This window comes from Juglans microcarpa x Juglans regia, chromosome 4S, assembly GCF_004785595.1.
Source record: "Juglans microcarpa x Juglans regia isolate MS1-56 chromosome 4S, Jm3101_v1.0, whole genome shotgun sequence".
NCBI classification, from domain to species: Eukaryota; Viridiplantae; Streptophyta; class Magnoliopsida; order Fagales; family Juglandaceae; genus Juglans; species Juglans microcarpa x Juglans regia.
The window spans coordinates 27,246,732-27,261,518 of NC_054601.1; the positions used below are offsets into that span (position 1 = coordinate 27,246,732).

The following is a 14,787-nucleotide window of genomic DNA, read 5'->3' on the forward strand; positions in this document are numbered from 1 at the left end:
CTCACTTCATAATGGGAGAAGAAAAGGAGCGGGTAAACAAATGTACAGGACCACAAATTTTATTGTTTTGCGTGTTTTGGTCGACTGGTGGTGGTGGGCTGGCGGCGGTGGATGTCTGCTCGGCGTTCTGGTGGCACACGGTCGCGAAGGTTCGATGCACAATTCTGGAAGCACACACGGGCTCAGTTGAGTTGAAGTATTTTGCCTTTCTATCCCAAGCGCACGAGTCTACCATTCCTTTAGTATGTTTTCTGAGGTGTCAAGACCTAAGTGGAGTGTTGTTATTACTGGATTATTGGACCGACCGCTTAGCGGTTCTGTTTAAGATTTTATAACTCCAATGAGTCATCTTGTACTTGAAAAAATGAGGAAAAGAATATAAAGTTAAAATAAAGGGATAGAACAACTCATGAAACATGAGACATCACATTCAAAAGAACGTTCAAAAGAAATGAGGAAAGGATACCCTCACAACCGAGATAACATTATAGACCATTATTCTTAACATATTGACTAGAGTTCATTTGGACATAGGCGAAGCTGTTCAGGAAAGAGAAGTTTGAGAAGCATATGGAGGCCAGTAGAGGTGAAATTCTATCTTATAGACGACGGTGAGGCCCTCGAGACTTACTGGAGACGATGTCACATATCCCTGCACAAACAGAAAGTCGCCGGTGCCTCCCACAACAGGGTGATCGGAAGGCTTTATATTGTGCGTGCCTCCGACAATTGAAACAGAACCTTTGTGGTGTTTCAAACTCAAAGTGATCTTAGCAATAGAAATGCTCCGAAGCCCATCCAGACCAGAAGTAATGGAAGTTCCTTCAGCAATCCCTACAAGTTTTGAAGACCGTTTGGGTGTGACAGTCATTGGATCCTGGAAAGCAAATAAGGTGCCAAAAGGGGTGGTGGTTTGACTAACTCCTGGTCCTGCCACACCATTCACTATGATGTATCCAGTTTTGTTTATCGTTTCATGTTGGAAGAGAGCAAAGTGGATGGACTTGAGCCCATGATGGGGGTGGTGGTGGTGGTGGTGGTGGGAGCTGGAGGTGGGCTTCAATAAAAGGAGAGCAAAGAGCAGAGTAGCAAGGACTTTGTTCAACAAAGAGAGAGCCATGGCTGTGTTTGTTAGCATCAGAGTTTACAAAGGGTTTGAGAAAGTGGAGTGGCAGGACATGCACTGATGCACTACATTTTTCTTTCTTTCTGATGTGCGGTTCTTATAGACCTTAATGACTTGTCGCGAGCAGTACAAGACTCCAATTGGTGAGGTTCCAAGAAACTTGTACGACTGAATACGTTTACTCAGCCGATAACACATTTTTCTACCTTCCATTGTGTTGATCATTACATGAAAGGCGGCCGGATTAATTGGAAAAAGAAGTCTCCACCTACCGAGATTAGAATAATAGTGATAATTATAAAAGCAATGAAAAAGAAGATAAAGGATAGTGCTCGAAAAGTCAGGATTAGGTAGGAATTATATTCAAAAGGTATGGTTGCCATTTACTGTGCAAAATGCAACTGCAGTTGATGGAGAAATCAGAGTCCAATTTGGAAGAGGCAAAGCAGCGGAATTTCACTTGCTGTCTCTATTGTTTCCTCGTTCGTCTTATGTGCATACTCTGTGGTGGTCCAAAAGTTGTCGTCATGCTCATTCCCTGCCCCCTACGACGACTAAATAGTGTAAAGGTTGGACTGGGATTCCAGAGGCTCATCTGCTCATTTGAGAAATTACGAGTTTTTAACGTTTTCGTTTTGAGAAAAGATATTTATAATTATGAATTGTATAATTATCATGTAATCGTTTTAAAAAAATGAATAAAACGTAAGACTTACTTAAAAAAAATTAATTTTTTAATAATAAATCTCACTCTATTTCAAAATAATTACGTGACGACGTTTACGTACTTCACAATTGTACGTAGAATTACTCTTTAGTTTTAATTGAATAAAGTGCCTCAGTGCTCTGAATGGTTACTCTTGATCCTGCTGTCTGTCTTTTTGAAGATTGATGCTGTATCTCTCTCTCTTTGATAAATAAAAGTAAAATTTTATTAATAGAAATAGGCATATCCCAAGTGCTCAGAAAAATATTAACTTTTATAGGATAGCATATTGAGTAGCCCCGAGCATCAGAGACTGATGCTTAAGAGCCATTGGTGCTTCCAATACAAATTCACTAGCCAATCAAATTCTAAAATGGGAAGAACATGAGTACAAACCAGCAAGCTTGGCCGCTTAAAACAATCCAAAGTAGGTACCACAATCAGACTTGTGGAGCCCATTGCTCAAGTTTCCAAACCTCCCAGAGGAATTCGGGAACGATCCCTATATTGTAATTCATTATTACAAAATAATTTATAACGTCTTGCTTATGCCGCCTTAAGAATGTTATAACTGCTTCTTTTTCTTCTCGAAATATTGGTAGCTCCGCTGGAAGTTCAGTACTGCCCACACCAGATGCCATAAACCTAACTCTGGCCATAGTGCAGTTGGAGAGTACAATGGACAGTTAGTAGTCTGCCAGAGAAGAAAATTGCTGAGGCGGGTCTCCCCAGAAGTTCGGATCAGGATATCAGGCTCGGGCGCCACTGACATGTACATGTGTTTCTCAACATCTAACAGCTTTATAGGAGGTAGCACCCATTGATTCTTCATGCTCTCTTCAACTCCTTCGATCAAACCATTGCAAGCTCTACTTGCAGCTTCATCCCATTTCATTTTGCAGGATCCCCCAACAGCATCCGCAACAACTACATTTTTCTTTTCGTCTCCAGTTACACTACCGTAAACTCTACTTTTGTTCAACACCTGAAGTTTATTGGACCTATTTTCACAATATCCTTGAACATTATGCATAATGACACCATGTATTTCATCAACCTCTTCAGCACCTTCAGTCACACCATTGCTAACTTTACTTACATTTCGTTCTTCAATCTCGTTCCTTTTAATCTTGCAGGATTCTTGAATAGCATGCAGGATTTCATCATAAGAAGTGTAGGCTACACAGATCAGAAGAACAGTCTTGGTATTGATGGCAGTGACTGCCATTGCCTTCTCAGCTGCAACCCTGACAGGCTCGCTCAAAAGATTTAGGTTACCTATAAAGTATATTCTGATACCATATTGGTCTACAATACTTTCTTCCCTTAACAATTCTTCAATCTTTTCTAGCATTAGATTCATCAAGGATTGAACCTCTTCAGGACGCCTTTTGAAATTGTCAATGCTGAAGGCATAGACTGTTGCATATTTCACCCCCAGTTCATAGCAGTAACAAAGCGTCTTCATGAGAGCCAGATAGCCAGCCTTGTGGCCAGCCCCTTCTGCCATGTTGTGCTTCTTTGCATACCTTCGGTTTCCATCCATGATGAATGCAATGTGATTGGGAAGTGGACCCACTGAAAGAATACTAAAAAGGCACTTTCTCAAAAAACTACCCAGACCCCCAGACAATTGGCTTAAACTATCACCTCTATCTTTCGCCATTATATGACCAGTGCCAAAATATGCTGTTCAAGAGGAATACAGATTTTTTTTATAAGTAAGAGGAAAAAAAATCTTAGGCCATATCGGTAGAAAAACCACAGGCAGCAACAGAGATAAGAGAATAAAGCAAATAATCAGGAGGTTTGGAGGAAAATGTGAATAAATTGTCAATGCGATAGCTCAGTCAGTGATGTTACAGCATGAAGAAGTTCGATTCTTACAAGAAACTCAAGAACCAAAAGAACCAGTATTATAACCCCCAACCCAACCAAGAAAAACAAACAACAAAAAAGCACTCAAAACTAGTGTTTTGGCGAATTAAAAGCTACTTCTAGTGGGTGCCTGATAAAATTGACTTCTATACTTATCCAAAAAAAAATGACTTCTATTACCAATCAAGTAATGTCTTTTTGAGTGTACACGAATACTAGGTTAACTAATCAGCAGATTGGGCAAAGATTTCCTATAAGACTATCTCTGTGTTTGCGGGCCACTTTTGTAAAGAACGACATGCAGACATGAAACGGTCAAGACACCAAGACTAAAAAGCAGATAGATAGCTATATTAAACACATGCATCAATTCATTAAAAAGGGATGAGGACATCCCAAGTCACCCAGATGTAGAGATTTTTTTTCAGATCTCATTCTAAAGCATCGTTCTTGGAACATAACTTCAAGTCTTCAAGCTTTTATGATTAAATATGATGATATAACTACACTGATCGAGGGATTGAAACTTCTTTATTTACTCATTCCCTCTCGTTCTAGGCTGAGATTCCATTTAAGCTGCACTTGCCATAATCGAATATATCTTTCTTTTACTTTTTCCGTGTTCCCTATTATTTGAATTTCCGAACAACCACAAAATACCAAGACAACATACATGGGCAAGTATGCAAAGCCATTACATATCTATGAAATAGGAAAGGACTTACATGAATAACCAAGTCGCGATTACAGTTCCAAGATCAAAGCAAAAATAACCATGAGCATCTGGATCACCCACGATTCACAAGAAAGAACTAGAAACCTGCCATATTTTCATCGAATACAAAGCTCATGGTTAGTGCTGCCCCACTCACTCATATATATAGAGAAACCGAAGTCTAATCGATATTATGAAGAAAGAAACATGAATAGAACTGAAGAGACATTTATTTCAATTAAAAGAAAGAGCAGTGGAAAGTGAAACTACAGCCAGCCGCCCCCACCTTTTATTCTAGTGCCGCTAGTGCAAGTGAGGTACACTATTTTATACCGAGTGAGGGAGAAGGACACGGGAAGAACCGAACCGCACAAAAGCACACAGAAACGACGATGTGCTTAAAAAATAAAATAAAAAGAGTCGACAACACGTGTAACTATGTAAAGGGCAACGTAGAAGTAGAGCTAAACAGGAACCACGCTGGAAGCCTGAAATGACCAAAACGTCCCGGTAAAATAATTGAAAGGCACGAGCTCCTCTATACCCGTGACCTCCTTCCCCCTCCGGCACCGACCTCTGCTTCCCTTCCCCGTTTCTCGCCGGCATGTGTGTACAAGAGGTGAAGTTTAGTCATAAAATCGGGCGTCTACTGAATTAAGCTGGAAGGCATACCCAGTCTTCATCGGCGCCAATACTGTAGCTGGAAATTCTGTGGGACTTGGGCGAGGTGTCAATCGGTGGATTTGGGTGAGGTGGACGTCGGTGGACTTGTTCTCCGCGAACCCTAGCATGGGCGAGGTAAAGAGGCACGGTTGGGGGGGAGGTGAGCAACAGTGAAACCCAATACACGTTTACCAGCTCTCTTTCTCTATTTGTTTTTGGCCACCTCATCTTGGCCGGCGGTGTGGGAGTATTCTATTTTAGAGATATTTCTACGATAAATTATTTATTTATTAAATAAGTTATTATTAATTTAATATTTTTTTATAATTTTTTATTTAATTTATTTTTCTCATATTTTATAATTTAAATCTATTATAAATTATTAATGACGGGTGTAAAGTAACCATACAAATATACAAAGTTATTGTAATTAGCAAGTAAAATATTTATCTTTTGCCTCCTTCAATGTAAACCATTTTTAAAGGGGAATTGCTAGGGTCATCGGCAGTTTCTACCAATAAGTATAAAATGTATTTTTTATTTTTTCCAAGTATTTCTTAAATCAATTTAAACATTTAAAAGAAATTATAAACTTATTAAAAAATATTTTTTTAATCATTAAATAAAAAAAATCAAATCGATAAAAACTCTTGAATAAATTCTAGATAGCTCAAGCATTTTCATTGTTAGCCAAATTTGTTCTAATGAGTAATGCTGTAAAGATAAATCGAATAATCGAAAAACCGGTCCGAATCGGCTCCGACCAGTTGGTTCGGTCTGGTTTTGGACCAGTTCTGTTCGAGACCGATTCTTCCATTTTAAAAACCGGTCATAACAAGTCCAGTTTCGGTTTATGTTTTCTAGGGCTAGATCAGACCAGTTCACATAATTATATATTTTTAATTAATTTTTAATATTATATAATATTTTTACATTATATATATTTTTTATAAATTATAATTATATATGAAATAATGTTATATTATAATTTATACATAAAATTTTAATGTTAAACATGAATATTTATTTGATTATGTGTTTTAAATATAAAATATATATTAATTATATTTTATGGCTTAATAAATTCTCAACATATTAATTTTGATAAATATATTAGTAATACTAATATACATTAGTATATTAATTATTTACTATATTATCACTAACATATAGTAATAGTACCATGCCAATAGTATTACTATATACTAATAGTATTAGTGTATTACTAATATTTATAAATATTAATATATATATATATATATATATATAAGTATAAGAGATTAGAGATTTGGGCTCGGTTTGGATTTAGAGTTAATTTCAACCCATCTCATCTCATAATTATAACTTTCACAAATTCATACACAAAATTCAATAAATAATTTAATTTTTTTAAATCTTAAAATAATAATAATATTAAAAATAATATTCTAATAATATTTTATTTAATTTTCGTCTCAACTTGTTATCCAAATCTAACCTTAATATAAATTAAAAAATTAAAAATTAAATTGGACCAAACTAGAATCAATAAAATTGAAAGTATCGATTTAAGAGAATAACAGAATATAAAACTAGTATATATTGAATGGATCCCAAAATTTATTCAAAACTAGACCAAATCGAATTGGTTGCATTTCTACCTGTGACTACAAAGTTGGAAATTGGACTTTGACTTTTCTTATTTCATCAAGCCGACCGTCGAATTGATCGACAACCATCCTTCGTCTTCTAAATTTCTCTGTCACTCCATAAAAGTTTGAGAAAAGCTGGAGAACGGTCCGACTGTTAAGTAAAGAATAGCAGCCCTCCATTCACAGCGCGACACGTAGACGATTTATTATGTTTATTTTACATTTGCATGGAGCAGATCATTGAATCCATTTCACTTTCTTCCTCACTCATATTTTGTATGTTGCCCCTTCTACTTCTTTCTGAGGGACCCCAACGGGCTCAAGATCTCAACACTGCCATCTCGCATGACGCTAGATCTAAACGGTGGTGGAGCTCAACCCAGACGGTGTCGGTGACCCAGATGGTGGCGGTGACCTAGACGATCTAGAGGATGGGCTGAGGCCGAGAGGAACAGAGAAGGAGTGCAAGAGAGAGAGAGAGAGAGGAACCCGCTTACTTGACTCACCTTGTTCATGGCAGATTCTCTGGAACGAAGGAACCCGACCATCTTCTACAACTTTTGGACAAAAACCAAGTAAAATTCTCAAGATCACAAAACCCCTCAAGAGAAAAGAAAAAATAACTTGAATCGTAACTCATCCGCCCCTTCCCTTTCGCGAGAGACACAACCCCCTCCCCTTTGCAGCCCCTTTGAATCACGACGGAACCCTTTCAAAAACACATCCCTTCGCAGCTCACAACTCCTTCCCCTTCTCCTTCGAAAACCCCTTAGCAGCTAAAACCCCCTTCTAACTCGCAGTTTGCAGGCCCTTCCCCTTTGCACCCCCGTTTCATGAAAACATGATATTCCTCATATTTCTATTTGTCATTTTTTCATTATTTCTTCCCATGTAAACATGATGCAACGTCTAGGACAAGAAAAAGGAAAGAAAAATTTTCCCCTAAAAAATCCAAAATAATTCAGAACGAAGCACCTGACTTGATTGGTTTGTACTGCTGTTGATAAAAGTTATTCGATTTTATCCCTCATTTTCCCCACTCGTGTTCTTGCTCTCTTAAGGTTTTATTATTTTTCTCGATCTTTCACTACCTCCTAATTGCATTATCCTAGTTACTTTCATTCCTATTTTCTTTTCCTTCCTCGAATTCGGGAATAAATCTATCTTGGGTTTTATAGTGTGGATGCCTATTTGTTTTTGAAATTCATGCCGGCTTTGTGGTGTTACAATTGAGTAGCGAAATCGGGGTTAAAAATTGGTCTGGAGGCAGAGAGGTTCGATGAAGCAGCGATGAGGTGTTTGGCAGAGAAATAAGGCTAAGCTCAGTGCAAGAGCAGTTCTCCTCTCAGCTGAAGTCTTTTTGTGATTGTGTGTGGTGAGGTTTAAAGGGTTTATTGTATTTTTATCTACATGTCACCATGTGAATGGAGGGCTAATTTTCTCATCTAAACAGCCAGACCGCTCCGCAGCGGAACTCTAAAAGTTTTTTATTTTTTTTTTCTAAAAATAATGTGAGTATGGATTTGAGAATAAGATATCATATATTTGACTGATCTCGGCTTTAATAGTGCAATTTCCACGACTGATTGCTGCCCTCCAATTTTAAAATAATTAATATCAAATTTTGCAAATAATAAATATCATTTCAAATATAGCTACCCTTTCTTAACAAAAAAAATTAAATTAATATTGTAGCACATTTCCTGTTACCATTTCACCGCTTACACTTTTGCTTTGATATTATTGCCTAGTGTAAATAAATAAATAGGCATGACCCAAGCACTGGTAGATGTTTAATAACTACAGTATGCTTCCTCCAACAATAGCAACATTAACATTATTATAGAAGTTGGAGGGTCACAACAAATTCCTCAAATAAAAACAAAAAATTAGAAGAAAATCTATGTATAAATCTTATTTTTTACACACCCAACATACTGCTAATATGAAAACTTTTCACATCAGGTATACTAAAAAATTATTAGTATTTTTAATTTTTAATTTTTATTTTAAATTATAATGGATCTGTGTGTTAAAACAGTGATTTATATATAGCAAAACTCGAAAACTAATACAAAGAATTTGGCTTATTTATGAATATGATAGATAGACAATTGGTTCAGCTGGGCATTAGGTTTTCATTGATTGGTCCATGTTTATTAGTAGAACGATATGTGAACTATGTTGGGAAGTGCTAGCTCTACAAATTTTTTTGTAAATATTAGTAGAACGATACGTGGATAATAGTGAAATAGTTTTAGTTAAGATGCTTTATTGAGTTTTGAATAAAAATGTTACGAAGTTAAAAAATTATTTAAATATTATTTTTGTTTTGAAATTTGAAAAAATTATATTGTTTGAAAATTTGAAAAAGTTTGAATGATTAGGTAATAATTAAATAAAAAAATTAAAAGATTTAAAATTGAAAAAGATTTAAAATTAGAATAATAATATTCAGAAAGAAAATATCCAAGAACATAAGTAAGGGGGAAGAGAGCATGCAAGGAGAAGGGAAAAACCACATGAGAAAACAGCAAGGATTCTAGGCAAAAGCCACGAGAATAGCAGCTATATATGTTGCCATCTGGTTTTCAGATCCCATGCATATTATTTATAAGCAACAAATTGGAACATTAGCGCCTTTCATGATGTCTGTCTGTCTGGGTTGGCAAATCCCAAATGCATGATATTTACTGCCAGGATCTGTTCGCACAAAGTTATCAAATTGGACTCTAACTACCGAACCAAGTTGGTTGAGTCGCCTTACAATTTTTACTGTATTCAGTGTTTTAATAGAGTATTACAACAGAATTACACCCATTGAAGAGATCGAGATAGATGGTGAGTTACATACAAAATTTGTTGAATCCAAAGAATGAAAAAACCAGACTACTACACGTTGCTTTTATGTGAATATCTGTTTGTATCAAATTCCAGCACCATGGTGACCGGCATGAAAGGGAGAACGACGATGAATAGGTTGTTGGCCATGAGCTGCAGCAGTAGAGTCGATTCTGGACTCCTTTGCCTTTGGTTTTCCCTTTGTTGCTTCAATACGCTCCAAAGCTGCCGCCACTTCTTTCATGGATGGGCGGCTTTTAGGTTCTGGTGCCAGGCATTTCAGAGCGAGTTCTGTTGCCTGTGATGCTGCCACTGGTGAGTATTGGCCCTCCATCCTCGTATCCATTATGGATTTCAACTTTCTTTTATTAGAAAGAGATGGCTTAAGCCATTCAACCAGAGATTGCTGCCCATTAGGCCTTTTCGTATCAAGTGCTCGTAACCCTGTTAGCAACTCAAGCAGCACCACACCAAAGCCATACACATCACTCTTCACGTACAAATGACCTGTTGAAATATGGAGCAATGGCAGCATTTACTGTTAAAATTATGGCTCAAAGTATCGGGCTTGAATGGACATATTTTTTTTGCTTCTCTTTATATCTTTTATCAATTCACTCAGCAGATGCAGAATCATACCGATCTCTCATTCATGCAATCAAATGGCAAGACTTCACTATGTAGTAATCTTCTTTTTCCCAAAATTTCTAGGATCTATTAAAGATAGCATTACCCGTTGCTATATATTCTGGAGCAGCATAACCATATGTGCCCATAATCCTGGTTGTCACATGTGATTCACCACCAGAAGGTCCCAATTTTGCCAAGCCAAAATCTGATATTTTTGCATTGTAGTTCTGCAGGAGTTAGAAAATAAAAAAGGGCTATAAATAAAATATTGATGGTCACTGTCTGTCCTACATGCAATGTTTTTCATAATATAGGTAATGAGTACCTTCCTGTCCCATAGAAACACCCCAATATCCTGGGACAAAGCCAGATTGGATCTATATGTTTGTGAGGGAGATAATCAAGAGAGATTCTTCAACATGTTTTCAAGTCTAGTTATACTAATGCTCTTTTTGATTCTTCATAAGTCTCGTGCATTAAAATATCAGCTACAAGCTGAATACTCCAAACCTCAAACTACTGCTAAAACAATAGGTTCAAATATCTTCTCTAGCGTCTCCTCATCAATCAAAAGGAGCAAACTGCTGCATTTTGTAGCCAAAACACTTGGAAGGAAACAAAAAGGAATTTTTGAGTAGTGAGATACTTCCATTCATTTCAAAATAGAAGCTACCTTCCTATCTGGTTTTCAGTTCCTATGTTATTAGCGACGTATTTAAGCATTAAACACCAAAACTAGAGGCAGAAAAAAAGACATGGATCACAGAAAGAAAAACCCCATCAAGCAGTATATTTGAGGCCTTGAAATCTCTGTATATGACTTTCTTTTCTGAAGTGTGTAGGAAAGCCAGGCCCCGTGCTGCGCCAATGGCTATTTTGAGCCGTATGTCCCAAGAAAGCGGCTCAATGTTAGGACTCCCTGCTCCACCAAAAAACTCATTTAGTAAACACATCAATACAGCAAAAGCAATTTTATTTTCACAATTTTCTCCTCAGAACTCGTACTTCTAAAAAGATGATTCTCCAGACTTCCCCTCTGCATGAATTCATACACAAGGAGCAGCTCTTTATCCTCCCAACAGTATCCAAATAGTCTGACCAGGTTTGGATGAGATAGTCTTCCAAGAAAATTTACCTCTGACTACACAATCAAAATCCAAAGGGAAAACAAATTTAGTGGCAGAAGAAATGATTATACCCGAAAGGCATAGAAATGTAGGAAACTGGCTAAGCAGATAGCCGGAGGCTCAAACTGTATCATATTATTAGGGTAGTAAACAGAATCCTGTTAACGATTGGCATAATCATCTCCAAGTTGTATCTATTATTAGCTGTACAAAATAAACTAGGATTCCTGCAAATATTTAATTTCCTCCTAAACCTCTTGTTCTCTGATGTACCATTGATTTTGACTTGGTATCAGAGAGACACCCGTACCATATTACCACCCGAAGCCTCATCTGTTATACATGTTCAATCAGAAAACTCTGGCTTCAAAGCCAGCATTATTCTTACCGAAACCAACCATGATGTATGGTCCCAAATCTTGGAGATGCATATTGCGGGACGTCAATGCATTGCTATTACATAGCCTGGCTTTTGAATTACAAAATAAGTGAGACGTCAATGCATTGCTTTCATGTTGTTGATTGGGCCTTAGTAACAAACTGACTATTGAGAAGTAGAGAGAAACTAAAATCCCAAGAGGCTTTTAGTACAATGATTAGCTCACACATCAAGTTTACCAGAAGCAGGTATAGACATACATTGAATTGCAAACTACTGCACTTGCCTAGAAAAAAAAAGGTACAAACTACTGAAGTTTAGTATGATTGAATTTTCAGTCTAATCAGGCATTTACAATGGACCAAGTTTGACTTATTGCTGATTCCTTTAGTAGAGCCTCTGTTTGGTTATTTTCTGCTGTGATTAGCTGGGTCTTCAAACAAACCTAAATGCATGGAAAATTCTATACACTATACTACTATCCCATTAAGTATGGTGTGGCATATTTATCACCATTAAATGATCATTTATTTCATGCTTCTTTATCATCTAATAGTGATGAATATGCCACATCATATTTAATGAGATGAAAGTGAAATGGTAGTATGGTGTATAGCATTACTCTGTACTCAAATGGGAATCAAATTAGTCATAGATTGTATGGATAGGAAGCAAGATTCAATCCTTGAAATTAACGAAGACTAGTGATATTTATCGTTATTGGTCTGGACTCCGGCCTACAATTTAAATGTCATTGACCAAAACAGGAGGCGTTTAATGGTTAAGCAACGTGCCCGTAGTGTGCACATTGTGGGGACCTTAAAAGCCACATCTCTTTCTCACCATTGGTGGACTTGGAATCAATAGCAACAGAGTGGTACAGGTGGGACCCTAATCCATATCCTGGATTCCACAATGGAATATGAGGATGTAGTTAAGCCCAAACAAGATTGTAGCCAATAATGACTAGCTCTTCTTCTCCCATCCTTTTATTGTCTAATAACTAGTGCAAACAAATGCAAGAAGATATTGGATGTTTTTTAGTGATAAATATATCATATCTTATATAATCGGATGATAGCGTGATGTATAGAATTATATATATATATAAATATATATTTGTGGAAAAAAAAACAATAAACTAAATGCTTACTAAACACTTTGTTAATTATATTTAGAGTGGAAATTAAATATTGAATTTTCTATATGCCGGATTCCATAAATGGAATATGAATGCAATCTTGCCCAAGCATGACTGCAACCATGAATAGAACTAGCTCTTTTTTCTCCCATTTTGTTTTCTTTTTTCTTATATAACCTTGTCCATAAAAACAAAATACGACGTTTTCTGCAGAATATAGAAATAACAGTGAATTGAATGCCTAACAAAAGAAGACTTCTGTTGAAATTAACACCTGCCACTCTTGGAAACCTTGCATGCTTTCTGATTTCAATTTCTTGATAGCAACCACCATGCCAGTGCCAAACTTAGAGGGCGTGAGCGTCTTCCCATCCATCCAACCCTTGAAAACTTTCCCAAAGCCTCCCTCTCCCAACAAAGAATCCGTCTTGAAATTCTTAGTCGCGGTCTTTAAATCCAAAAAGCTGAATTCTTTCAAGTTGGGTGTCTCCAAGATTTTGCCATTAGGATATGACTCGTCCGCGCTTCCACTTACTCCTGAAAATTGACTCTTCCCGGTACTGCTGCTTGTTGCTGATGATTCTATGTTCTTGCTGCTTGATGTCCCTAAGAAGAGGAAAAGAACATGATCCAACATAAAAATTAGAAGAAACAGAAAAAACAAAGATGATCATGAACATGTGTCTAAGATTTAATTTGGAATGCAACCTGGAGTAGGTGGTGAAGTGGTGGTGGTAGGATCAGGCTCATGAGCGAGAGATCCTAAGCAAAGTCCCATATCAACCTATGATTACAAGGCCAGGCCAACAAGATGAGATTAACTTGCTTATAGCAAAGTCCAAGGAAACAATGGAAAGCTGAAGTAGAGGGAGAAAAGACTCAAGTAGGAGACAAGGGGAAAGTGGAGCCGAAATATATATATATATACACGAACATATGGTAGCTTTTTCTTCTGTTAGACTTTTTTTCGCCCAGTTACCATGAATCCACTATGGTTTTTTCATTGTAAGGTCCAGTACTTTATAGGCAACCACTATGTTTGAAGTAGCGTCGTAGTCAACGAAAACTAATGACCGAGTTCTCTTCTGCCCAATACTCCTCCTACCTTCAACAAAAGAGAATTATTGGGAGTTATTAAATTAACTTTGGGATTTGATTCTCTAATTCCAAATTCTTGTTTAGTTCATTACCAACTCTATCTGCACTTTTTTTTTTCATCTTATTGACAGGATTTATTACCACCACTGTGGTCAACCATGTATGTACTGTTGGAGTTCGTTAGAGATTGGCCTAGACACAAGAAAAATCTGCAAGCACTTTCTCTCAGATTATAGTCTATCCTCTCCCCATTAAGTATCCTTATGGAAACTCATACTCAACACATTCAACAAGGAAAATAAACACAGAAGCGATTGGTGTTCACGGACTCGTGCAAAACCAACAGTGTACTACTTTTTTCCTAGCTGGATGGATTCCTTAAGCCTTAACATCAAAAGAAAACATCTAAATGGTTTTGCAATATATGCAGTACGTTTTTTTTTTAATAAATAAAAAAAAAAATAATAAAACTTGACTTTGTGTGACTGTATGTTATTATCTATCAAATATTTGGGCCAATTTTTATTTGTTTCCCCTCTCGCATAGGTAAACTTAAACTTAATAGAGAAAGACGATAAATGATATTTGTAGTTGTAGGGTGCTTGATATTTATAGTTGTAGAGTGCGTAAGCACTACGGAATCTCTTTGAAAAAAATGAATAAATATGAGATTCATATAAAAAAAATTAATTTTAAAAAAATAGATCTCACTCTTTTTCAAAACAATTGCATAACACTTGCATACTTCACGACTGTATGTATCATTACTTCAACCGTTATGTAAATATCTCAAACATATGGGATGATGGTTTCCATTTGGCTTGACGCGGATGGAAATAATTTAGCTGAGAG

At 36.7% G+C, this 14,787-nt stretch overlaps 3 protein-coding genes across 4 annotated transcripts; all 3 read right to left on the reverse strand.

The window, feature by feature from the left end:
- Window positions 1–407: 407 nt before the first annotated feature.
- Window positions 408–1,222, reverse strand: LOC121263517 (dirigent protein 19-like). The gene has a single exon (XM_041166452.1). The coding sequence runs from the start codon at window positions 1,136–1,138 to the stop codon at window positions 545–547; it is 594 nt and encodes a 197-aa protein (XP_041022386.1). The 5' UTR covers window positions 1,139–1,222; the 3' UTR covers window positions 408–544.
- Window positions 1,223–2,035: 813 nt separating this feature from the next.
- On the reverse strand, window positions 2,036–4,682 carry LOC121263516 (dehydrodolichyl diphosphate synthase CPT3-like). Of its 2 annotated transcripts, XM_041166451.1 has the most exons (3): window positions 4,643–4,661; window positions 4,436–4,530; window positions 2,036–3,521 (listed from the first exon to the last, which is right to left on the reverse strand). In XM_041166451.1, exon 3 carries the CDS (start codon window positions 3,496–3,498, stop codon window positions 2,398–2,400), a length of 1,101 nt encoding a protein of 366 aa, XP_041022385.1. In that variant the 5' UTR covers window positions 3,499–3,521; window positions 4,436–4,530; window positions 4,643–4,661; the 3' UTR covers window positions 2,036–2,397. The 2 variants fall into 2 exon arrangements, with proteins under 2 accessions (XP_041022385.1, XP_041022384.1); XM_041166450.1 differs by having other exon boundaries at window positions 4,436–4,682.
- Window positions 4,683–9,472: 4,790 nt separating this feature from the next.
- LOC121263515 (probable serine/threonine-protein kinase PIX13) lies at window positions 9,473–13,860 on the reverse strand. Its single transcript, XM_041166449.1, has 6 exons — window positions 13,546–13,860; window positions 13,112–13,443; window positions 11,196–11,331; window positions 10,967–11,109; window positions 10,294–10,417; window positions 9,473–10,067 (listed from the first exon to the last, which is right to left on the reverse strand). The coding sequence occupies exons 1-6, from the start codon at window positions 13,613–13,615 to the stop codon at window positions 9,646–9,648; spliced, it is 1,227 nt and encodes a 408-aa protein (XP_041022383.1). The 5' UTR covers window positions 13,616–13,860; the 3' UTR covers window positions 9,473–9,645.
- Window positions 13,861–14,787: the final 927 nt, after the last annotated feature.